At 45.1% G+C, this 24,133-nt stretch overlaps 1 protein-coding gene across 1 annotated transcript in view; it reads left to right on the top strand.

The window, feature by feature from the left end:
• The window catches only part of MUSK (muscle associated receptor tyrosine kinase), a 70,026-nt gene that overhangs the window by 9,361 nt on the left and 36,532 nt on the right, over nucleotides 1-24,133 (top strand). Inside the window, exons 3-6 of the mRNA XM_053292410.1 lie at nucleotides 504-655; nucleotides 2,826-2,953; nucleotides 3,106-3,247; nucleotides 14,495-14,619. Of these exons, the coding sequence (XP_053148385.1) occupies nucleotides 504-655; nucleotides 2,826-2,953; nucleotides 3,106-3,247; nucleotides 14,495-14,619 (547 nt within the window). The remainder of the gene's footprint in view (nucleotides 1-503; nucleotides 656-2,825; nucleotides 2,954-3,105; nucleotides 3,248-14,494; nucleotides 14,620-24,133) is intronic.

Genomic DNA, 24,133 nt, shown 5'->3' with positions numbered 1-24,133 from the left:
TCCTCAAAAATGAGGGATCATTGAGAACTTGTGGATTCCAGGACATTTGTGGATAGACTGGTAACATGGAGTCCTTGGCTGACATTGAAACTCATGCTGCACTTGTACAATGGTTGTGTACAAAGGCTGTGTAGTAGTGAGATGTTGGAGATATGTTAAAAGTTGAGCCCTTGTGTTCATTCCCCAAAGTTGCCTGCAAAACATATGCAGAAGAGATTTCACAGCAATAGGGGTGCCACTGTGTTATACAAGTGCAAACATGTCTGTGTCAGTGCAGCACTAGTGTGCACTGTGTGGAATGACTTAGTGAGTCTGGATGGAGCAACATCTTTGTGCTGGCGCATTGTGTTTGTACAAACACAGCATTAGTTTGGATGTCAGCCCTTGACTCCTGCCCCAAGGAACTGGCATATCAGCCTACTTAATAGCTTTGAATACGCTGAGATTTATATTGCATGGCCTTCCCCGCTGCCTGCTTTCAAAGCGTTTCACTATATTTTTAGGCTCTTTGACACACGATACAGCATACGAGAACACGGGCAGCTCCTAACCATTCTAAGTGTGGAGGACAGTGACGATGGGGTGTACTGCTGCACAGCCAACAATGGTGTAGGAGTCCCAGCAGAAAGTTGTGGGGCGTTACAGGTGAAAATGAGTAAGTATGAGTAAGTAAGTACAGGTGAAGTATGAGTAAGTATTGTGCTGAGGATGGCGGGACGGATGTTAGTCTTCTCCTTAGGATCCAGTTGAATCACCATTCAGGTTTGTCCTCATCTGAAAATATCTAATGACATATGTAATAACATGGGCCATTATATGGACCACCATTGTAAATATTCAAAATAGCCTCTGTAATTATCTGTAGAAAAAAATATCTGCTTTTTGCATTCATATAGCGGTTGTTCCAGTCCTAATCTATAATGTTGGACTCCATTCCAGTGGAACCTTTTTATGTATATACAAGCTTCATCCATGAAAATATAGATGGTGAATATTGGACAATGACTACAATATTTATATACCGCATAAGATAAACACCAACAATAGCCACTGGAGGGATGCTGTGCTGGGGCTGGATAGGGCCAGTTGCTCTCCCCTGCTCAATAAAGAGAATCACCACTTTTAAAAAGGTGCCTCTTTGTTCAGTTAGTATTGTCCTGGAGGGGTCTGTATTGGAGATGGAGTTTCAGTGCATTGACCTTTTGCACCAACTATTCTAATGACCACTGAGGGAGCAGTTGAGAGCAGAGGTAGTTAGTGAGGGTCTCCTTACCTGTCCCTGCTTTCCTCTACTCTATGACCCTTGCCTTGATTCCTCAGGTACTTCCTATGCTGAGTCAGAATCCCTTCCTTTCCTCATAGAGAGCAGATGGAAACATCTCTCTCTCTCCTTACCTATTCATTATGTTGCTGATAGATAGGATGGGTCTTTCCTATATCAAATGTACTTCACCAATAAATCAGTTTAGTTTAGACTCTACAGTGATCTCCATGTGTGTTACTTAAATAGCTGCAACAATTAAACTCTACCCTCTTTAACTGGAGTGATAGCTTCCTTGGTGCTTTGCGAAATAAGCACAAACTCCAACAGTTTGGACAGATCTGGACATTACCAAATCTCAGGGCAAGTACAGAAGAGGAAGTGGCTATTATGAAAAAAATCAGGATAGGACTGGATATCTCTCCTTGATGGTATTTCTCCTCTCTGCTATGACTGTGTATGATAGGGTGAATGACCAGAAGAGGAAGGGTACTCCCTGTTAATTGTTGGGAAGCAGAAGGCAATGGAGAATAGGCAAGTTAATCCGTTTTATAGTATAGCAGTGACCTGCTCTATCCAAGTTCATCCTCAGGTAAACAAAAGATTCCAGAAGGACTGGGTGTTGGATCTGAGGTCTTCAAAAGACAAATACTCACACTGCTTGTTGTGGTGACACTGAAGCCCAGAGAACAATGAAAAAGAAACAACAATAAGGTTAATTTGTGGGTTTGCAATGATGGAATTCTTTTAGGACTGGAGATGGAACTACTTGCAGCAGAGTCAGACCAGTGTCTTCAAAGGCAGATCACCACCAAACACCAGTAAAGCTGGATGAGGGCGCTTTCCAGATTACACACTACAACAGGCGTAAAATGCTTCGGCTTGACAGGATTGTATTGAAAACAATCCCCAGAATCTCAAACGGGAAAAACAGCTACTTTTTTTCAACACACATGCAACATGGTAGCACTATAACGGAAAGATAAAATCTGAAATAAGGCATCAGAAATATGAATGGTGCACTGACTGCACCATGACAGCACTGACTGCTGTCAGTGCAGGGACTGTGGTGTCACAACACAGGAAGTATGGAAGCACACTTAGCAGATCCGTAGTGACACTGCTGCAGGGTTTAATCTGGAAAGTGCCAAGGAGGGCAAGGATGGGCGGATGATTTTAAGTGGGAAAGTGCTAGATGAGAGGAGGGTGCCAGACTCTTCATCTACCAGTTGTTATTTCCCATTCAGTCCTCTCCCTCCAGCCACTTTTCTCCCAACCAGGCTCTAAAACTGAAAATGAGCTACAGGAAAAACAATCTGGGGGAGGGACAGTGGCAGGCAGGGAAACAGTTGAACAACTCCCACCCACCTATTTTCTACTTGAAATCACACACACACACCCCTACCTCTTCTGCTTAGGACAGCCAATCTCAGCTGTAAGAAAGGAAGGATGTTGATGGCACAAAATCACGAGAGGGAAATTGGTCTGTTGTATCATTTTAGCTGTGTAGCTTTTGAATGTGTGCCTGAAATCTCCATTTCATTTTGGCTGTTTTAAATTTCAGAACCCAAAATAACCCGTCCTCCTTCAAATGTGAAAATAATAGAAGGATTAAAAGCCGTTTTCCCATGCACCACAATGGGGAATCCCAAGCCTTCAGTGTCATGGATCAAAGGAGAGAATGCCATAAAGGTGAGCAGATGTTAAAATTCATACATAATTGCCATCCTGTTGTGCAGGGGGCTGGATACAAAAGTCCCAGGTTGTCCCCACAGTCAGACCCTTCATCCCAACATAAAACGTCCTCTCCCTGTTTTCATTCTGGGTCCTGTTTTGGATGGCAGGAAAATGCTCGCATTGCTGTTCTTGAATCGGGCAGCTTAAGGATCCATAATGTTCAAAGAGAAGACGCTGGTCACTATCGATGTGTAGCAAAGAACAGTCTTGGGACAGCCTATTCAAAACCTGCAATTCTGGAAGTGGAAGGTGAGTGATCCATGTACACAAAATGTTCACTTTGATTCAGCTGTTGATTGAACATCCATTACTGAAAACACATGTTAGAGGAAACATGGGTGGTGAGAAGATAAGTCTGGGAAAGATGAAACAAAGGTCCTGGCTTTTTTCCATAAGTGAAAGAAAAGCTAATCAGCAATTCTACTTTGCCAAGGCCCTGTTGTCCTCTCTGCCGGAGAACAATTTGTTATGGGGCAGCTAACAAATAAAGTTGATTAGTAGTAGCAGTAGTAGTAGTAGTTGTTGTTATCATCATTATTATTATGGCCCAATGCCATTCTTTTTGTATTATACAATTCTGAATAAGGCAGCTTTTACAAGAACATACCTTTGGAAATTCTTTTATGCCATTGCTGCACACAAGATACAAGACTCCTCCAAAACTGGGAGGAGGACAACAGGGATGGCACCACACCAAAATGAGTGGAAGGAGGGATGGTGCAACAACGATATATTTCTCGAAAAAGTTCCAACACATTTTGAGGTAGAAACCTTTTCATCAGGGAAAACTATGCACAAATAAACATAGTAAAGTTCTTTCCAAATGAACAAAATTGGTGTTGCACTGTCCCTCTTTCCTTTTTTTTCAGGACTGGGAGGGAGATGCATGTGCTAACAACTGAGATGCACTTTTTAAAAAGTGCCAGAGAATGAGGTCACAGTGATGTTGGCCAGAGTGGCATGGTTGCCATCACTTCTGGCACTGCCCCAACACTGCTTCCAATCATGTGCATAGGGAATGTTATCACAGTAGTGACACCCGCCCCCCTCCCCCCTTCAGGCAGGTATCGCTGGCCATATGACCTACTGCAAACGCATGGGCAGAATATTTAGATAGCCATAGAGAGGGTGACAACCACTCCACTGCAGGTAATACATTGATGGGGCCTGTGTTGGCAAGCAATAATCACTGGCTTCCTATCTCCCATCTATAATTGAGCATTCGTTCACTAAAATAAATTCTGAAGTAGTGGGATGGCCTACCAGTTGCTTGTGGCAGGAAGGTATATTTGGGTCCATTTTGGGTACTGGATCCCCTGTCAATTGCCTGAGTGCTCATGCCACCTCTCCTCTCCTATTGTTCACTTCGAATCACAGGTACAGTAGACTGTTGTAGCAGTATTCAGTGTATCAGTTTGTCTCTCTTCGTCTAATGTTTAAATTATGTAAATTGGAAAAGTGTAAGCTGAGATTTCATTTCACCGACAAATCATTTACTTCTCATCTTATTCTGAATCTTTGTGTGCCTGCTCCACTTTATTTTATCTTCATTCAAGTCCCTGTCCACAATCAATTTCTTTCTCTACTACTCTATAACTGTAGTTTTCAGTATATTCTACATGTAGCAATCCTGCCCTATCCATTAAGAGGCGTTCCTTCTTGATTTGGCTGTCTCTTCTCAGTCTGGTTCCCCTTCCTATTTATCATGTTGATTATTAGCCCTCTTGATGGTGACCAGATGCATTAGGTAGGTGAAGGTAAAGTTGTGCCGTCCAGTTGGTGTCAACTCCTGGCGACTACAGAGCCATGTGGTTGTCTTTGGTAGAATACAGGAGGTACTTGACACAATCAAGGACAGGAGGTACTTGACATAAGCCCGCTCTCCCCGCACATGAGCACCCGCGGAGCCCTGGGCGGCCAAATCGGCTGCCCACACGATTACCAGCTCTGTCACGGAGCAGGTAGGGCCTGCAGGGATCGGGGGCTGCCTGGCCCCCAGAGAGTCCCAGGAGGCCCTGTGCCAGTGCCCATCCTGGGGAGACCCCGAGACCGGGAGGCTTGTTTTAGCCTCCTGGCGGGGGGTCTCCTCATGAGTTGCCGCAGCATGGAGCCGTGCCATGGCGACTCACGATCGGTAAAATGAGTTTAGTGGAGCACTAGCTCCGCTAACCTCTTTTGGAGGGAGGGGGGACTTAAGTGGGCTAACTGCCGAGAGCCATGTCAGCAGTTTCCACAACCGCAGGAAAGCAAGCTGGGCTCCCTTACCCCACTTTCCTGCAGTCATGAGAATAGACTCCATGAGTATACTGCCTCAAACCTGGTTTCATGATCATATGAAAGAGCTTATAGAGTAGCTTTTGGGCATGTAAACATCACACCAGATTCTGAGGCTCTACACACAATCAATGTGTAGAGCTTCATGGGGTTCAGTGGGGGAGAGCAGCGGCTTCGATCGGGCGCTTCTGCACCCGGCCATGGCTTGCCAGGGAGCTCTGGGGGAAGGGGGAGGAGGAGTGGTGCCCCGGCCCCAGGAGGCACCACACAAGTGCGCGGTGCCTTCCTGGGGTTCCCCCCCCCACAGTGTGTCAGCAATCACGGCTGACACATGATTGCAAAAACAAGGTTAACGGAGCGCTCGCTCTGCTAGCCTCATTTAAGGGGAGGAGTTGTTAGGCGGGCTAGCCTGGTGATTCCGACAATCACTGGAAACCGGGCTGAATAGCCTCCCTGGGAGGTTTTGGAGGAAAACAGATTGGGATTGGGGAGGGTAATGGCAGCTTTCCTGCACACTCCTTCTTGCATTTTAAATTGCATGCTCCACTCTCTGCATTATTTGTGACTGAGGCAGACCCTCAGTCTACCCTATCATGTGTAGTTGGGCCCAAAGCAACTGTTAACTGCTCATGAAGCATCAGATCCCATTGGATGGGGGGGACACAGCTCAGTGGTAGAGCATCTGCTTTGCAGGTTCAATCCCTGGCATCTCCAGGGCATTTTCCAGATTACACACTGCAATGTACTCACACCATATCCTCTAAATGCCCCTCCATATTGCCTGTGTTTCCACATTGGTGTTGCTTTGTTGTCAGCAGGGTGCATTCACATCTCCCATGCCTTGATTCAAATTTTTTATGATGCGTTTTTGCCTTACAACATTGTAAATACACTGCAGGAAAGTATCTACATTTTTCCATGGTAGGAAGCTTTGCCCCACATTTTATTCCTTGTAGCATTTTGCTGTGTGGACAGTTCTTTGCCCCCACCAACTGAGCTTGCTTCCTCCATCGCCTCACCTTGGGAAGAGAAACAGGCAGGGGGAAATCTTGGCTTTCCCCTCTTTTCCTCCCACAGATCCCAAACCCCACACCTCCCTCCTCCTCCACTTGCTTCCAACATAACTGGAGCTTCTCAACACAGAAGGGGAGGGGGAAGGAGGAGATCGGAGGGGTTTTTATTATTATTATTCCACAGGGGTTCTTTTATGCATTCCCTTTTTAATTTACTACTTTGGCCAGGGACTCATATTAGTGCAGCTGAGCAGTTTTCTGAATCCAACCCATTCTCATGCACTTTTTACTGAAGAGGAAGCCCATTGAACTAAATCAGTTACTTCTGTGCAATCCCACTTGCTTAAGAGCCTCCACATCTCTTTCAACTTTTTAAAAGGCAGTCAAGACACATTTGTTCACGTTGTTTTAAATTTTAAATGGTTGCAATGTTTTGAACTTTTTATTTGTTGTAAACTGTCCAGAGACTTGCGTTTTAGGCAGTATACAAATATGTTAAATACATACATACATACATACATACATACACACATACATACTACAAGGCAAAGGGCAGGGAGAGAGAACAGTCACTTAAAAGGAAGCCAATTGAACTGAATCATGATTCATTTACTTATGTGCAATCCCACAGCCCTCACTGGAGGAGTGCTTGACTCCCCTCCTCCCCTCTGCCTCTTCCCTCTTATTTATTCATTTATTTCTCTGGAGGTGCTGCTGCCATCCTCCCTCCTCAGGAGAAGGCCCGGCAGGAGGGAAGCAGCAAGGGTGATGGCGAAGAGGAGAAAGCTTCAAGGCTCCCCGGCTCTCGTGAGGCTCTGCCTAGGGCAGGCCCTTCCTTAGGGAGAGGCAACTGGTGTGATTGCCCTGGGCCCCACGTTTGGTGGTGGTGCTGCAGCGGTGGCGCAAGTAGCCTGCCTCACTGCTTGCTCGGCTCCAGCCTCCTGCCGGCTGCACCATCCAGGGGGGCAGCGAGCCGAGGCAGTGAGCAGCCTGCTCTGCTCGCCTGCCTCAGCTCCCAGTGGCACAGCAGCCGGCATGGCTGCTGCCATGTGTGTGTGTGTGGAGGGGGGAGCAGCAATGGCCAGCAAGAGGAGAAGGGCCTGCTCTGTGCAGCGAGGCTGCCCACATGCCTGCCTCGGCTCTGCGGGGGTGGGGGGGAGTGGCGGCAGTGACCAGCAAGCAGCCTGCTCTGCTTGATGAGGCTGCCTGCGTGCCCGCCTTGGCTTTGGGGTGGGAGCGGCAGCAGTGGCCAACGAGCAACCTGCTCCGCTCGGTGAGGCTGCCCATGTGCCCGCTTTGGCTCTGGGTGGGGGGAGCGGGGAAGCGGTGGCGGTGGCCAGTGAGTGGTGAGCAGCCTGCTCCACTTGGCGAGGCTGCCCGGTGGGGAACTGAGGGGCTGCTGGCTGCCACCGCCATGGAAGAGAGCACCTGTCCAGGCGCGCCAGTTCCTCTCTTCCCCTTTCCAAGCTCACCACAGGATTTCCTTTCACTCCCCCATTAAAATATATATATATATATTTAAAAAATCACGTCACACGCACTCCACAAGTCCATTGGCCCAAATGGAACAGGAGGAGGGGCAGATAAATGGGTTTCAAGGAGAATATGGACAGTCCTGCCTGGAAGATACGTTCCAGGGGATGGAAAATATGAATGGCCACCAGCTTACAATTAAGCATTAAACAACCCTTTACTCTCGTTTTTGAAACCGTTAAATTTTTTCGTCACAGTTTGCAATACATTAACCATTGCAAATCTCGTAGTCTGGAAAACACCCAGGTAAGACTTGGAAAGATTCCAGCCTGAAACCTTGAAGAAGCTGCTGCCAGTCCGTGTAGACAATACTGGGCTAATGCACCAGTGGTCTGACTCAGTATATAAGTTAGCTAGTATAAGGCAGCTTCCTATGTTGTTGTAGATCTCTTTGGTGCACAATACTGAAACCTGGCATCCTTTTTTAAATGCAGGAGATAAAATAATGTTAACTGATTATAAGATCCTTACAGAATTTCATATTATACTTGCATCCAAGAGTTTCAGTGTTAACCATTTGGAGGCAAGGAACAATGCTGTACAGATCAAATAGCTAAAGTCAGAATGACATTCACACAAGCTGGAAAGATAGATGTTGAGGATTCAGAAGGACTCGATAAACTGAAGACAAACATTGTCATTTCTTTAGCACCGAGAACAGCAGAAGCAGCATGAATGGATTTGTACATGTGAGAAGGAGGAAGTGAGCTTCACAGGGGTCAGTGGAGGAATGGGGAGGAAGGAAGGGGGAGAGGGTGACATAAATAGACATCATTTGTTAGTTGTGCTTAGCCATGCTAGGCAACCTGGGATAGCAGACAAAGTAGAAAGCACTGCCAGTAGTCATAAAATCATCCTGCAAAGTGAGAATGGTTTGAGTGAAAGCTTATTTTTTGGCAAGCTGCAGGTGTTTTTCATATCATTTAAAATCTCAAACTGAATGAAAGGATTTGGAATCTATGTGCTGAGTCCTTTGTTCTGTTTCCCAGAGCTTTACATACTCTCTCTCTAGCCTTTTGGCCACAGTCTCCCTTTCCTGAGAGAGAACACAAGCAAGAGGCCCCTGTAGCTGGGGATGATGGGAGTTATAGTCCTGCCACATCTGGGGATCTAAAGTGGACAACTCCAGGATTACCTGGGAACAAACTATAGGGTGGTGGCTATTGCCCTCATGCCCTGTTAGTGAACTGACCAGAGGCATTTGGCTGGCTGCTGTTGAAAACAAAATGCCAAACTAGATGAACCTGATTCTGATCAAGGGAATGCTCCTGGGACTGTTAATAAACAGAACCATAACTGGCATTCAAGGCTTTCAACTGGATTACTGTATGTTCTTTTCTCTACCATTCAACTCTTTCTGAGTAAATCTTGTTTATCCATTGTTGGAGACACGCGTGCAACGTTCAGAGGTGTTTATGTCCAATTAATCAACAGACATGAATGACATTATGTATAGAGCACCTACATAAACTGGACAGTTTAAATAAACACCCAGAGACGAATGTTTGGGGTGGTGTACATATTTGATTGATTGATTGATTGATTGATTGATTAATAAATAAATAAATAAATAAATAAATAAATAAACGGGCCCTGCCCTGAGACTTGGAATATAAATCAACACATGAGAGAAGAGGGAAGAGAGAAAAGGCAGAGGCAAATAATCTCAAAATTATTTAGAGAATGATAGAAGGAAGATGCGTGCTTTTATTGGGTGATAAATACTAGATAGAGATATGCAAAACGTTTCAACGTTGAAACGTTTCAACTCAAAATGGGCCATTTCGAATGTTTTGAGCTTGAAACAAAACACCATTTAAATAATAATAATAATAATAATAATAATAATAATAATCCTCTATACAATAATTATAATGATGTGCATAGGTGGGATATATTCAACAGTTTGCAGCCTCAGAACCTTATTGAGATCAGCAGGATTGTATACCCATTGAAATATATATATATATATATTTAGGCTGGTTTTTAGTAATCTTTGAGGTCATTCACACAATCAAAAACTGTGTTCTACCCAGGTTTGGGAGCTGTGTGTCCTCCCAGTTTTCAGTTGTGTGGAAGCAAGGTAGGGAAAAACCTGCTTTTCCTCCTACTTCTACCCAGGTTTTCCTCCTACCTTGCTTCAACACAATGGAAAACTGGGATCACAAACAGCTCCCAAACCTGGGTAGAACACAGTTCTTGATTGTGTGGATGACCTCTTTGAATATTTTCAATTGGTTTAAATCATTGTTGTTTTAATAGTCTGTTTTATTGTGTTCTTGTATTTATTAGCTTTAGAGTCATATAAAGTAAATAAATAATAAAATAAATAAATACATAATAAAAATAAATAAACCAATGGAAAGAGGTGGGTGCATCTCCGAAATGTCCCTTGGAAGGAGCATCAGGGAAAATATATTTTTAGCTTTTCAGACAACAAGAATATCAGAACAATGGAGAGTGCAGTGGAGCAATGGAGGGGGCGGGAAGTAGATTGCTAAGTGATAGCAAGAGAACTAAGGTATTTGGAAGTCAATAGAAGAGGTTTAAATACAACATGAAAAGGGAGAGATAAGGACTAAGTCAAGCAGGTGGGACAATCGTATTAACTAACTGCACAATTGGTTATTCATTATCTGCCCTTTTTTTGTTTGTTTGTTTCTCTTATGCAATGAAGTCCCCTACATTTAGATTGTGAGCCCTTTGGGGACAGGGAGCCATTTTATTTATTTATTTATTTATGAATGAATGAATGAATGACTTTGGCAACTTTTGTTGAAAAGCGGTATATAAATATCTGTCATAGTTGTACATTCAGGCACCTTATGTGGTTGCTCTCTATTGCCCAAATGTTCCTTCCATACCATACATAACTGAACACAATTTTGTTGTGTATGTATGTGGCTCTCCTGTGACATTAGGAGGCCCTTATTTTTAAGCATTATCTTTAGAGCTGATCAGGAGAGTAGGTAATGCCTTTTTAAAATGGTGCAAGGTTTTTTTGCCCCACCCCAAGTATCTAGGACATTCATTTCTCTCTCTCCATTTCTTTATTGTGCAGCTCTTAATGGGTCAAATGCAACCGATGGAGGTATTTTCAGACCGTGTGTGCTGTGCTTTAGTGATTATAGCATTAATTATCTTTGCAGTGGCAATATTCCAAGCCATCAACTATTGGGTTGATGACACTAACAAAAATTTATTAGCATCAATGGAGGAAGGGAGATCATGTGAGAAATGATCACATTAGTGAGCACTCGAAGCCACCATTTACTCCTCGGTAGAACTTATTAGTCAAACCTTACTTATCCTAAACTCTGAATTATATAAATTTATTCTGTATTTTTTCTACATGGAGTAGTGTAAATATAACCTTATGTGAATGGCATTCCCATTTATCCAAATCTCTAGTTCTCTGAATGTTTTGGAAATCCTTCAGGATAAATGGGTATAGTCTATCTTAGAAAACAACTCCTCTCTGGTAGTTGTGAACACTGCTCTTTTGCGCATGCATTTTGCATGGTTTAAGTGCATGTCCTAAACAGGAGCCTTTACCATAATTATAATGATGTGCAGAGGTGGGATATATTCAACAGTTTGCAACCTCAGAACCTTATTGAGATCAGCAGGATTGTACACACACGGAAACAGAATTTTCTAAAGACTGAAAGTGGAATTCGTGTTTCCAGTGAAGTTTGTGGCAAAAATGCCATTTACTGCAATAGGACTTGGACTGTTTTTTGAAATTAAATGCATTCCAGATGCAGACCAAGTGACGTCAATGGGATTACCTTAACGGTGAGATAAACTATGATCAGTATATGGAACTGGCCAGAAGGGATGGAAATCCTTAGAAGTAAATCCCACTAAATACATATTTAAGATTTAACTTTTTTTGGTTTTATTACCTTCAAATATGCATAATATTTATTATTACAATAATCAGCAAAGATATGACAACTACAGTGAAACTATGCTACAATCTTATATTTGTTTTAAATCAGTTTGTAAGTGTGATGAATATAAGATGGAAATAGGAGTAGGGTGTCCCTCAGATCTGTAATCCATGGTTGTAATATCATATTCTGAACTGGATTTTGGATTATAAACTTGCTGGGCAGAGACTGTCACCTCTGTATTCTGCACTCAATAAATGTTAAAACAAGAAACCAAATGCGTCCCATACTTTCCATATTTTCCACTTTGAAGGAAGAGAGGCTTCTCCCTCTATGCTTGTCTTGCATTCTAAAGGGGCAGGCACTAAAAGGGTCTTATGCTTGGCAGCAGAGTCAGTAGATACGGCCTTAATCTTATACATGTGAGCCCAAGCTCTTTACGTGCATACAACGAAGTCCAGCACTGGCACGAAAAGAACTTCCTTGCTCATTTCCTTCGGAAGGTAATTTGAACACATCTTATCCTTGCATGCACTTGCCTGTGGGGATTTGCTGTGTATATAGAAATGAGTAATTGTATTACACTGGTTTTATATAGATGCATCAGATAGAAATTGTTTACATTTATTTACATTTTTACCTCAAGTTGCAATATCTAGATCTGAATCTATATTTATTTATTTCTGTCTGTTTTGTCTCTGCAGTATTTCTTTGGATGGTTCAGTAGTGGAATACATGCAGTAAACATTTTTTCAGCATTTACAAGTCTATGCAATTAACAGGTGCTTGGCTGATTCCATGAGTCCAAGTAGCTGATTGGGCTGGTGGGAATGAACATATGGAGGCTATTCTAAGGCAGGCAAAACTGGGCTAAGAAAGCCCAGCCCAGTTTCGTCTGCGTGTGAGAACCACCAGGCTGCCGCCACTGGCGGCACTTATCCCAAGGTGGTTTACACAAGTTAATATTATAAAATCCCATAAAATAACATTAAAATATTAAAATCAATTAAAACCATAAAAACCACAAACTCATTGGGGTTGTAGTTAGGGACACCCACTATCATGTGCAGTGTTACAGAAGAATCTGAGAGTTGCATCCCAGCATGCTTTGTGATACTGCAAGGGAGTCTGGGGTGTATCTCTGAGATCTTGTGGCACAAAAAGCAAAATGTCTGTGATAAGAGCTGTTCTGTTAATGTTTTGTGTGCCACAGAACAGGAAATTCAGGTGGGCTAGGACCCTCTAGTAGATAGCTGGTGAAAAGTGGGTTTTGCAGAAAGAAAAGACAAAAGCCTGATCTTCATATGCAACAGAATAAGATGGTGGAGTCCTGAAGTAATTTAATGTGTTCTACTACCTCCATAATGTGGATGCAGAATGCCATTGTAATGCCCCCTTGTAATGCCCCACTTGCAAGTAGAAAATGAGTACAGCGGGGAATTGATTGGGCTAGAAACTTCCATGATGTGCTAGTTGATTTTATTCTATTCTCCATGTGAAGTCTGAGGTGGTACAGTCCACTCTTCTACCTCAAGATTCTGCTACCTAATTCTGCAGATCAGCCCAAGGATGAGAAATGGAAGAACAAAGGAGACATAGTTGTATTGGTACTTCCTTGCAGTAGAAGTTTGAGAGCCACTGTCCTAGAATAAGGTTACATAGTCAAGTTATTACACCAGAAAGGCAAGCATTATTTTGTAGAAGATATTCCCTCATCGGACATGAAAAGGAGATTAAATAAGCATGTGTAGGGAGTGGGAGGAGCCTGTTACTGAAATGTTAGTTCCCCATACACATTCACATAAACCCATTTTCACTTCTGGAAAAGGGCTAGCATCTGCAGAATATTAGACTAGTATGGAATTGTCATGTATTTTCAAAACAGCAAATTGTGTTTGTTGATGAAATACTGTTGAGGAGGAGCTTGGATTTGCTTAATTAATTTAATACTTAATCAATTAACTAATGATTGGCCAGAAATATAGGTACTTCTGGGTAATAATTATATGTGATCCAAATCTTGTGGGTGGGTGGGTTTAGAACGGAATACTGTTGGCCCTCGTTATCCACAGTCCTGGCACCCACAGTTTCATGTGTCTGCAGCTGGACAATGTAGACTCCACCTCATTATCCGTAGTTCAAAAAATAGGCAAAATTAGCCTATCCACGGTTCCTGGGTGGCTGGAAATGGCCTTTGATGTCATTTCCGGCCAGCACCATTTTGTGGCTCTTTTTTAAAATCCCATGATTTTTCACAGAAAATTGGAGGAATTGGGGGTTTGGGCAGAGGTGGATTTAGCCACAGATCCTGGGGATTAGGTCCCTGGCCTCCTGTCTCCAGGGGGTCCTCTAAATGTTGGGGGGGCCTCCCCAGAGCCCTGCCACTTCTGTGCACTCGTCCCACTGCTGCCCTGCACCTGCCGCTTTAGTTAAATCTTTTTAAAACTTTAACTGTCTGCCACTGTGCAGCGGGGATGGGAGCGCCAGGGTGGCCACTTGAGGGGAGACCAAGGCAGTGGTGGCAGTGGCAAGAGCTCCTTCCCTAAGCCCACCTGCCTCCCAAATGACAGATCAGGCAGTTTTTCGGCCCATTTAGGGGCTCTCTGCACATTTACTCTGTGATTCTGTTCTTTGCATTCAGTAGTAGTTTGGCTTCATCTTTTAGAGCAGCTTGATTTTCAGCTATTCAGTGAGATTTCAAAAGTGGAAATTTCCTGTATTTGACTGCTGGCTGATCATGAACGCTAATCAGTTTCCTAATGTTCTTGTCTTTCATACAGTTTTTGCCCGAATCTTGAAAGCTCCAGAATCCTACAATGTCAGCTTTGGCTCTGTGGTAATGCTGCGATGTGCAGCAACAGGCATTCCAACTCCTACTGTAACGTGGCTTGAAAATGGAAAAGCTGTAAGTGTTTCTGCAGTCCCTAGGAATCTGGTGACATGAATGTGTGTGATTCTTAAATTGAGGTCTGTGCACCACAAGCTTTCAGGTGAACCTAAAAACCATGAAGAAAATGCCAAAGTCCTTCTATAAAGCAACTAGCAGTGAATGCTGAAACAAAATGCATCTTATTGTTCTGACGCACCTATGCCGAACAACTTGTGGACCCTGAAATAATATTGCCTCGACTGACAAACCAGCTGTTCATATAAGGCATGCACAAACCTACCAACCCATATGCTCCCTAGCAACAGTTCCTTTTTTCATTCACCTTACACATTCAGTACAGGTGGCAGGAGCGTTGAGTTTTGTGACAGCTTCAATGTACAGACATGTGGTGATCCGCAAAAAAGAAGAAAGCCAGAATAGTGGTCCTCAGGCCAATGATTCATAAGTGCTGCTGTATTGTAGCCAACAATATGGAACTGGAATAGGAACTGGAACAAATCTGCAAAACTGAGCAAACATTTAGCGGGCCTGTGTTTCCACTCTCATGCTCTTTTGTGGCTTCTTGTTCGTTTCCTGTTCATTTAATTGTCTGCTCCTTTTTTCATTCCTGATGTTCTTCTGATTCTTTTAGATAAACCAGCAATTAGATAATTGGCCTAAATTCTATTAGATAACCCAGAAACAGCATGTTCCAGTCTCTTCCTGCTCCCTGTAAACTCTGGTGCCTGCCCCCACTTAGATTACATGTCTCTGGATGGGGACTTCCTTCTATTTTTGTTTTGTTTTGTTTTAGACAGCATCTATGTTACAGACCAGGCCTGATTTATATACTAAATATGCTCATTAGCTAGTATACAAAATTAGGTCTGGCTCATGACCAAGTTCTTTTATATTAGTGACCATGTATGATCTGGGCACATGGAAGAAAGGAGATCAAACCATTCCTCAAAGATTCAATGGGCTTTATTGAGTATAAAAGACTAACAACATAATCTAGCAAAGCAGAAAGCAGAACCCTCTATCAATATCACTAACAGTATTTAAACAGAACATCCTAACCAGTACCAATATTCACCCGTGTGCCTAACTAACATATGTGTGTGCAATTAAATCTTCCTAGATTTAATACAATTCAGATACAGAGAGAAAAGGGGGTGTGTTTGTAAGGAACAAGCTGAGGGCTGGCACAGTTCAGGAGTTAGTAGAGGAAAGGGGGGGGAGGAGAAGGAGGGGAAAGGATGGGGGGGGGCCAAGGCTTGGAATGGAGCAGCATATTTACCCAGGACCAGAGACTTCTCGTCAGCTGAAGGAGTGAGGCGCTTGGCTGGAGACAGGAGTTGTTGCAGTGCTCAGATCATGGCTGAGAGCCAGAGCACCATGGCTGGGGAGTCTTGACTTTCTCACTGCGCAGTATAAGTCACAGACAGCCTCTGACCATGGGCAGAGTTCCTGCTTGTTGCCTCACGGTTTGGCAGCAAACTCTGGGTGTGTGAGCAGATTGCCCGTAGGCACAGAACTGCTGTAGGAGACAGTTCCTGTCCATGGGCAGAGTTCCTGCTTAGCCCCGCGGCTTGGCCGCAAACCCTGGCATTGCTGTGAGCAAATCTTGCTGTAGGCACAAGATAGCTAAACTCGCTGTCTATTGGCCTCACTTTTTATAGTGTATTTTCCTTTGATCTTTGAATAAAATCTATTCAAATCTCATCTTTTCCTGGGTCCCCCAAAAAGGTGACAACTGCTGCTACCTTTTGGACAATGTCTTAATTATTCAGGATATTGGCCAGTCCAGAGAGTTCTCAATCCCATCTTCTGTAAACTGTGTGCTGAGAAGGGGGGGGAAACATTGCCCAAAGTAAATCTGCATCTCTGAGCAGATTGGCCCCCAAAAGGTGTTAAAATTCAGGAGTTAGTAAGAGAATTGATCCTATTTGGTGTGAGACAGCCATTACATATTTCTTGTGTACTTCTACCTAGTGTTTTTCTTGTAATTGAAAACAAGAGAATATTTAAAGTAACATACATGTGTGAGACATCCAATACATTTAGCTAGGCAGAAGCAGCAGTGAGGTAAAAATAAAGTCTACAGGCATTTTCTTTGTATTCATGTGAATCGCTATAGAGAGCAATTGAGCTAATCACTGGCAAGGATTAGCATGGATTTCTTGCAACAGGAGAGAGCCGCCTCTGGCCTCTCCACAGACATTATGAGCCACATTTTAGCATATGAGTAGCATTCAGCATTCAGGCCTGGCTTTTGTGTTTTCTTGAGCACCTATTTTACAATACAATGCTAGATTGTCTCCTGCTCCACAGAGCAGTGGAGATCTCGTATGCCAGTTCACCTCGAGTTCAGGTATCATTCCATTTCTTGATATAAAATGAAATCAGACACAGGCCCATACTTCTGAGCTGGTACCTCTGGTTCTGATAAGTTATAGACTGTTCATAACATCTAGCAGATTTCAGAAATAAATGATAATCTATATTATTAATTCTCCAAGACGGGCCATGCGTGGGGACGTGATAGAAAGGAGGTGATTGGCTGACAGAGTTTACAAGCAGAAGCACCTGATTGGACAGTGGGGATTCCATATACAGATAGGGAGAAGGAGCCTGTGAGAGCAGAAACACCATGGTGATTGGGCAGTGGGGATTCCATATGCAGATAGGGAGGAGGAGCCTGTGGCACTGTGGTGATTGGGCAGTGGGAATTCCCTATGCAGATAAGGAGGAGGAGCCTGTGATGGTTAAGGTCAGTTGGAATGCAACTGTTACTGGTCGAAAGTTGTTCTTGATTGTAGAGGAGAGGAATAGGATAGCAGGCAGGGGTCTGCAAAAAGACAGGTTGTGAGGGAGGAAGGAGCCCCTTCAGGAGAAGGGGGATGCTGTTGTGTGAATTAAATGAGGAAACAAGATGAACAAAATCTGCTAACTCAGGGAGGGAAGGAGAGAGAGAAAAAACATGAAGGGAAGAGAAAGAAAGAGTGGGGAAGAGTGAGTAGAGAAGAGAGAAAGAGAAAAAGAAGGGAGGGGGAAGAGACAGAAAGAAGGGCAAGGGACGGGGCTGAGCCTGTCAGCAGCCTGAGGGGAAGGGGTGGGCCATGGCAGCACTAGCAGCAAGGAAGGGCCCAGTGAAACACTGCTGCTGTTTGGGGCTACCGAGGCCATTGTCAGGCAGGCAAGGGATGGGTCCGGGCCTGTCAGTGGCCTGAGGGGAACGAGTGGCCGTGGTGGTGGCAGCAGCGAGGAACAGCCCGGTCAACCACTGTTGCTGATCCTGGAGGGAGGAGCAGGAGCGAGGTTCAAGTGAGGGTGGGGAGGTCTCTGGGGATAGGGGGCTACAGCTTGGCCAATAAGTGGGGAGCATGAGGGGCGGGGGGAGTGCGAGTGAGGGGCAGGGGGAGCACAAGCGAGTGAGGGGCAGGGGGGAGCATGAGCGAGTGAGGGGCGGGGGAGAGCGAGTGAGGGGAACACTAGTGAGCGAGGGGCGGGGGAGCATGAGTGAGCGAGGGGCAGGGAGCATGAACGAGGGGCGGAGGGAGTGTGAGCGAGGGGTGGGGAGCATGAGCGAGCGGTGGGGGGGGAGCATGAGTGAGCGAGGGGCAGGGAGCATGAGCGAGGGGCGGAGGGAGTGTGAGCGAGGGGTGGGGAGCGTGAGCGAGCGGCGGGGGGGAGCATGAGTGAGTGAGTTGCGGGGGGATGCCACAGACTCAGTGCACAACTGCACAGATGATCTGTGCGGGGTCAGCTAGTGTTAATTATTGCAATTAGTCTTGCACAGGAGAATTTCCCAGAGGATTGTGTCCCAAAAATGAGAGTAGAGTGCCAGTTGGATTGTCAGCCTGAGTTTCCAAGACGGCTTGGCCAGACCTGATCTTTGCCCCATATCTGTGAATAATGATAGGATAAATCACGGCTGCACAACTTTGGCTCTCCAGCTACTTTTGGGGTTACAGCTCCTATCATCCCCAGCCATGGTGACAAATTATCGGGGTTTATGGGAGTTGTAGTCCAACATCTGCAGGAGGGCCAAAGCTGTGCAGCCCTGATTTAGCCTATGGGCTAAATATTGGCCATTAGGAGCTGAAACATTAACATAAAGCCAACCACATACAGAGTGAATGGTCACCAGGCTGAATTGCATCCCAGCAGTAACATCTGAAATAAGATCTATAATGTGAAAGTGCAAACTTGGCAATTAAACATGAAAAGTCATGGAGCTTACTTTTTTGGATATCTAGAGTAACTTTGGCCTTGAAGGAGTGTGTTTCATTTGGCCTGCTCCTGTATGCAGAACCTTTAAATCCATGGTTCATTCCTCTGCTGTGGCCATGTTAAAGTTGGGCTGTCAGTAGTTTGGCAAGGCATCCGTGCCTGCAAGGGAAAAATCAGCTGTGCTCTCCAAGACCAAAACATTTTAAATATGGTAAGCAGACCTTTGTTGTAGAAGTGCCCACCTTAATCCTTAACAATCAAGGGTACCTATTTAAAGACTGTCTCAGACCAGTTTGTTTAAAAACAAACAAACAAACGAGAGAAATTCATGAAGGATAGGCCTATGGATATGCATGGAACTGGTTCAGAGGCCTTTTATGGGCCTCCGAACTGGTTCAAAGAACCGGCGGTTCCACCAGTTTGACGGCGGGGGGTGTCTAACTTTAAGGGCGGGAGAGGGTACACTTACCCATCCTGCTGCTTCCCCCGCTCTGGCGTCCATTTTTGTCAAAGCTCATTGGGGCAGCAGTAGGCATGTGCACGGACCGGTTCGGAGGCCATTCTAAAGGCCTCCAGACCGGTCCGGACACGGGGTGGTTTTGGTTCGGGTGGGGGGTTCCAAAAAGAATAGGGGGGGCTTTACTCACCCCTTCAAGAATTCTGAAGTATATATTCGAGTAAGCGGGCGGCATACCTCCCTGCCGCCCGCTTCACTCCCCCTCCTCCGGCGGCGCGCGTTTCTCCTCGTGTTTCTGGCTTCAATTACAATCGGGCGGCAGGGTAGCTCCCAGTCCCTGCCGCCCGGCTCTTCAATACCCCCGTGTCTCGGCTGGCGGCCGCCCCCTGCTTAGACCCAGGACCCCTGCCGCCCCTTTCCTTCCAATACACAGGCGGTCGGCAGGAGAGCTCTCCTGCCGACCCCGTCCCCTTCCCCGGCTCGGCTGCAAATGGCTTCTAGGAAGCCTTTTGTGCGCCTGCGCAAAAGGCTTCCTAGAAGCCATTTGCAGCCGAGCCGGGGAAGCGAGCGGACGGCAGGGAGTTCTCCCGCCGCCCGCTTGCTGAAGTTAACGTTAACTTCAGCAAGCGGGCGGCGGGAGAACTCCCTGCCGTCCGCTCGCTTCCCCGGCTCGGCTGCAAATGGCTTCTAGGAAGCCTTTTGCGCAGGCGCACAAAAGGCTTCCTAGAAGCCATTTGCAGCCGAGCCGGGGAAGGGGATGGGGTCGACAGGAGAGCTCTCCTGCCGACCGCCTTTGTATTGGAAGGAAAGGGGCGGCAGGGGTCCTGGGTCTAAGCAGGGGGCGGCCGCCAGCCGAGACACGGGGGTATTGAAGAGCCGGGCGGCAGGGACTGGGAGCTACCCTGCCGCCCGATTGTAATTGAAGCCAGAAACACGAGGAGAAACGCGCGCCGCCGGAGGAGGGGGAGTGAAGCGGGCGGCAGGGAGGTATGCCGCCCGCTTACTCGAATATATACTTCAGAATTCTTGAAGGGGTCAGTAAAGCCCCCCACCCCACTCTTTTGGAACCCCCCACCCAGTGCCGGACCGCAGCTCCGCGGTTCCGTGCACACCCCTAGGCAGCAGCAAACCTCCCTGCCACCTCGTTGCCCCTGTTGTCCAGATATAACCGGAAGTATCTGATGTGCGTGTGTGTGTGCCAGTGTGAGCATGTGCACAGCGCAAGCAATGCACGCCCATGCCCAACATGTGCGCAGGCAGGTGCGATGTGTGCGTGGGTGCGCAGGTGCATTGGATACTTCCAGTTATATCTGGGCAACGGGGCAGCAGGGAGGTACGCTGCCACCCTGATGGGCTTTGACAAAAAGGGACGCCAGTGGGGGGGGAGACTGCGGGAGGGGTAAGTGCACTCTCCCCCGCTCTTAAAGCAGCACTCCCACCACCTTTGAGCCTCCCTTGTATGGTTCTGTGCACATCCCTAATGGATGGCTATTAGACATGATCGCTAAGATCAAACCTCCTTGGTATTTGCCCTAGGAGGGTAAAATATGCTTTCTTCCAGGGGCAAATAGCAGTTATGGGAGGGTGCTTCATCCAGATCAGGACTGGGGGTGAGGGAGAGGATTAAATCTCTTGCCCCACCTGGTTCTGATTTGGATCACATACATGCTGATGGTTGCTATTTGGGAGAATAAGAAGAAAACATGCAAGAGCCAACCGTGTCCTTAATCTGTATTTCAACCGTAAGCAAACAAAGAAAGATTAAAGATACTTTTGTACAGAGAACCTGTTTTCTCTTTCAGTCATGAACAAAAATATATACACTTCAAATTCTTCATGTCTTTGATAAGCCCAAGTAAAGTCACCACTGAATTTTGCCTAAGGCAACATTTCAAAGCAAATTTAGAGTTGCCTGCTTAGGTGAAACATACCTGGGAAGTGCTGTTGTGTCAGTAGGTATGGATCATCACAGAATTCTCAATACCCCACCGCAGTACAGCTCCCATCATTTTTTGAGGGAAGTAATGACAATGAAACTGATAAAAATGGACATAAATGAGTAGCCTAAATATACTCTTGGTCTCTTTTTGGTTAAATTCTTAACTAGATTTTTTAATTTTAGAATAAAAAGGCCTCTTGAAAAGTGAGTCATGGGATTTCTGTATGAAGAAATTATAATTTAACAGTCTCATATTTCAAGTAGAAAAGCTAACTGTTAACTTAGAAGGGCTAAAAATGCAGTTACTTGCTGTGTTCATGAAGCTTTCTGGTGCTCTTTTCTATTATTTTCCATAATGCAAATGACAGTTTGCAATGCTTAACTGTCTTTCAAGCTGTTTTGAAATTATCTGTGCCAAAGCAGTAAGGGATTGCTTTACCCAAAGAAGGCTTGGCGAGAAATTGCCCATATACTGAAGCTATTTTCAGTCCTTCCTAATGAAATTTCCAGTCCCTTAGAGTTCTATCAGCAAACGTGGCAAGGAAACAATTTTTTTTACTGTGTGGTCCAGGCTGAGAATGAACAATTCTGACTCACTCTTCAGATTCTCACATTTCTTCTCCAAGTATTCTGCCACAGTAGAATGCCACAGAAAAAATCGCTAACTTGACATAATAGGTCATGGTCAGAAGGCTTTTGGAAACGGTATAGCTCTCTAATACTCTCTCTAAGGTCGTCCATACAACCATGGCAGCAGCGGGGAGAGAGGGAGGGTGGGCAGGGGGGAGGAGGCAATCTGCAGCCTCCTCTTTGGCGTGCCGTTGCACATCCACACAATCTACGCTGCTCCTGGCAGTGCAGATCGCTGGAGGCCAGGAAAATGCCTCTGGGTATCCCACAATGCACCACACGACAAGTGCAGTGCATTGGAGGAATCCCCTATGAGTCGGGCACTTAAGAGCGTGCTCGTGCCCTTAACCTTGGCTAAACACTGGGGTTAAAAGTTGGGTTAGGTGAGGCAGAAGCGCTGGGATCGAGAGCAATGCCTGCGCTCCACATGAGCAGCCTAAGCCAGGCTGCGCTCAGTGCTGCCCTAGCCTGGGTTAGGCTGCTCATGAGAATAGCCTCTCTGACTTCCCCCTTCTGCCCCTTTAAATGTAGTCCCTTAACATACGCAGAAGACAAGAATTTGTCATAACTTCCCAAAACAAAATGGTAGATTAAAATTCCCAGGGTTGTGTCCTCTAAATAAACCTTTTATATCCCCTAAATAAGCACTCTCCCATGAACTGCTTGGGGTCCGGAACTCCCCCACCCCACACGTACATACTGTAATATGCCGCATACGTAAATGGTTGTGTATAAATAATAACATCAAAATTTAGCTGGAATTAATTAGAAGATTTACTACCATACGGATATTTATTTACGATGAACATTTATATACCACTTTTCAACAGAAGTTCTCAAAGCAGTTTGCATAGATAGATAGATAGATAGAGCCAACTAATGTACAATTGATTGGTTCAATTACAGTGAACCAGAAGGGCCCTAGCTACTTTTAGAAGTCTATGGGGAGGGTACACTTTGCTCAAATCTGGGAGGGTGGTAAGGGCTTGTGGGTTTCATTTAGCTCCCCCATAATTCAAGCATTTCTATTATGCCTAAATTGTTCTAGCTGAAGTCATTTTAGTTTCTGAATTAATACGGTTGTTTGAAATCTTCATGCAAAAATGCACATACATGCATCCCTGCTGAAAGTGCAGAAATGGACCTCTATGACTACAAAGAAATATACAGGTGCCATATGGAAAATAAGGAAAAGCAGTTTAAACGGAATTGTATTAAATCTGGTGCATTAGCTCAGACATTACAGCACCTGGGTGAACTTAAGGAAAATCGAGTTCATGCCCTGCGGAAATTGTTTCTGCACACCAGCTTGTATAATTTCTGCACACTAATCCAAGGAAGTGAGTGCTGAAGAAAGAAACCATTTGATTACATGTTTAACTCTGAACAAAGTGAAATGTTTAGATAGAAATGGGAAACCCAGGTCAATCTGAACTTTAATTCACTGACGCAGCCATATTTTCATATGACCAACTTCTATTTTGCCTTAAGTATTAACATGAATCTTGTTATTTATATAGAAATTATGCATCCCTAATTACAGTGGAATAAAGGATTCTAACTGCTCATGTGAGTCAGAGCAAGGTATTAAATACTAGTGTTAAATCAATGGCTTTTAAACATGTCTTTATTCAATGTTTTTGGAACTGAATACCATGGAGCAGGGGCAGATGTTCCACATTAGTATCTATGACGTATTGACCAAAGGTAAATACCCTGAGGGGAGTGAGATTTAAAATACTGGACCTAATCTCATGGTCTACATTGCCTCTTGGTACATTTGGCTTTAGAATCTGGTACAATTTTCAAGTAGGCCCAGTACCTCTAAATAAAAACAGTGGTCATCTGCAAAGTTTAAGGGCAGATCTACTACACTACAGGCTTAAAATAAGTGGCTGACATCCAGACTAGCCCTGTGCCAATGTGCCAGGGTTTTCCATTGTGTGTGTGTTGGGTGTACGGAGTGAGGGCGGGGTGGGATATCCCCCCTCCTTTTTGAAATGATGCCTCCTGAAACTGTGTCTCTGAGTGCTGGAGGTATCCTTTGGGATAGAGTTTTGGGAATGGGGGAATTACCAGGAGGTAGTCACCCTCCCCCCACTCATGCAAAATCCTGGCATGTCAGCACAGGGTTAAGTCTGGATGTTGACTCTCTCTCTCTTTCACTCTCACTCCCCCCCCCCATCTTCTCTCAAAAATGTAGTTCTGTGAAGAGGGTTAGGGATCTCTAGCAGAAGATTTGAGCATCCATGCAAAGCGGCAGTTCCCAGGATTCTGTATTTGTGAAC

The sequence above is a fragment of the Hemicordylus capensis genome, chromosome 2 (assembly GCF_027244095.1).
Source record: "Hemicordylus capensis ecotype Gifberg chromosome 2, rHemCap1.1.pri, whole genome shotgun sequence".
Lineage (NCBI taxonomy): Eukaryota > Metazoa > Chordata > Lepidosauria > Squamata > Cordylidae > Hemicordylus > Hemicordylus capensis.
The sequence above is the reverse complement of the archived record's forward strand: the minus strand, read 5'-3'. Positions and strand labels throughout refer to the sequence as shown.